The sequence below is a fragment of the Lipotes vexillifer genome, unplaced genomic scaffold (assembly GCF_000442215.2).
Source record: "Lipotes vexillifer unplaced genomic scaffold, Lipotes_vexillifer_v1.1 scaffold995, whole genome shotgun sequence".
In the NCBI taxonomy this organism is placed as follows: domain Eukaryota; kingdom Metazoa; phylum Chordata; class Mammalia; order Artiodactyla; family Lipotidae; genus Lipotes; species Lipotes vexillifer.
In genome coordinates this window covers 1,354,405-1,356,215 of record NW_006785389.1, presented here as the reverse complement: position 1 = coordinate 1,356,215, position 1,811 = coordinate 1,354,405, and the positions used below count along the sequence as shown (strand labels likewise).

Below are 1,811 nucleotides of genomic sequence, written 5' to 3'. Positions count from 1 at the left end.
CAGCAGGACTTTCTGGTGGTGACAAGGGTCAGCTCTGTAGAATGAGTGTCTCAATCCAGGAAAATGTAATTACACCTGACTGTCAGTGTTCAAAGACAATGTAAGTAAACATGTACCTCTCATGATACATTAAGGATATGCATATACAATATACAAAATACATAAAATTGGAGAACAGTGCAGACAGGGGGAAAGGAGAGGTGTGGAGGACACTAAGGTGGAAAACAGGAGTCAGAAATCACAGTAGAAATGAAAACTGGGCAAAGTGTCGAAATGGGGAGAAGTGGAAGAAAGAAATGAAGTATGAGCATGATGAGTCTTGACGTTGAAAGAGGAGAGAGCAAAGACATTTCCCTGTAGGACTAGAACTCATCAATGATATCATGCCTTCCTACAGCTCCTGCTCACCAGGCTCAGGATGCAATTAACCCTCGTCCTATGACTAGAGAGGGGCCTACCTCGTCAGGCACCCAGGGTTGCCTCCACCTCTCAGCTCAGGCTGGGTGACTATGAGCCCTACCAGATCAAAGTCCTCAGAGGAAAATAGAGCCATTAGGAGAAAGACACTGGCCCAGAGTGAACCAACCAATGACAGACTTAAGGAAAAAAATATATCACTAGAAGAACCTTAAGGAGTCTTGCAAAAATAATCTAGGGTTGACCACAAATGCTGACCATGTAAGTGGCTGTAATTCCTGACACAGTGCAAAAAAAAGGGTTAGAACGTGTGACACGGATCTTGCACACATCTGAACAGTCAACACACCTAGTAGTGTCAAAGCTAAGCGGCATCAGCTGGACAGGCTTCAAGCCTCTGAGACCAAAGGCTTCTGTGAAAGGCTTCAGGGCCTATGGTACAGGGCTGAACACACACAGGGTGGGGGAACGCAGCTCAAGTGCCAGGAAATCAGGGAAGTAAGCAGTGTCCAAGGTCCAGGCTCAGAAGGATGGAGTGAGCCATGCAAAACGAAGGGCAGAGTCCCATACGGGGCGTTGGTGTGGGAACAGCGGTCCTTACCCAGGGAGGCTATAAGTGACAGGTTCTCCAGCATCACGTCACAGTACAGGAGTCTCTGAGCATCGTTAAGGAGACCCCACTCCTCCTGCGAGAAGGACACAGCCACATCCTCAAAGATCACATGGCCCTGTCATGAGGGGGACAAGTGAGTTCACAGCAGCCTCTGCAACCAGGACCCCCAGTACATGGTCGTCCACCCCAGTGACCCAGCTCAGAGGACACACCAGGTCCTGATGCCACAGGAACCTGCTAGCGTTACATCATTCAGTTAAAATAGACAGGGAGACGATCAGTCTCACAAGACGCTCTGAGGCTGCCACACAGACCCCCAGCCAATCTCCTCAGAGTCCACTCTCCTAAGATCACACAGATCACACCACACACAATGACACTTGTGCTCAGCCCCCTGGAGTAAAGCATGGGGACAAGGGCCCTGAGTCCATGCTCACACTCCTTCCCTCTCCATTGCCCAGCCCTGCAGGGTTACAACTCCCTCACGTGCCCGACCGTGACCCCCACCCCACGCCACGCCACCACCTCGGCCCCAGGCCTTCGGCACCTCATCGTGTTCCCCTTGTGCCACCCAGCACACAGTGCTTCCCCAGGCCTCTGCGGGACCCGCTGCTACAGGCGGTCCCAGTACTGCTTTCTGTCCCCCCACATGGCCCTGATCCCTGTTCCCATGTCAGCACCCAGACATCATGTGGGCTCAGATGCCCAGAGACCTCGTCCTCCACAGTGTCCCACGTGCTGACCCTGCACCACTCACCCCTTCCTCTCTCTACTCCTCTCA

General features: G+C 52.2%; 1 protein-coding gene across 1 annotated transcript in view; it reads right to left on the bottom strand.

Annotated features, from left to right (window-relative positions):
- LOC103072404 (zinc finger protein OZF-like) overlaps window positions 1–1,582 on the bottom strand; it is a 3,518-nt gene extending 1,936 nt beyond the window's left edge. The window contains 2 exon segments of the mRNA XM_082931093.1: window positions 1,019–1,145; window positions 1,517–1,582. Coding sequence (XP_082787219.1) covers window positions 1,019–1,145; window positions 1,517–1,582 — 193 coding nt within the window.
- Window positions 1,583–1,811: the final 229 nt, after the last annotated feature.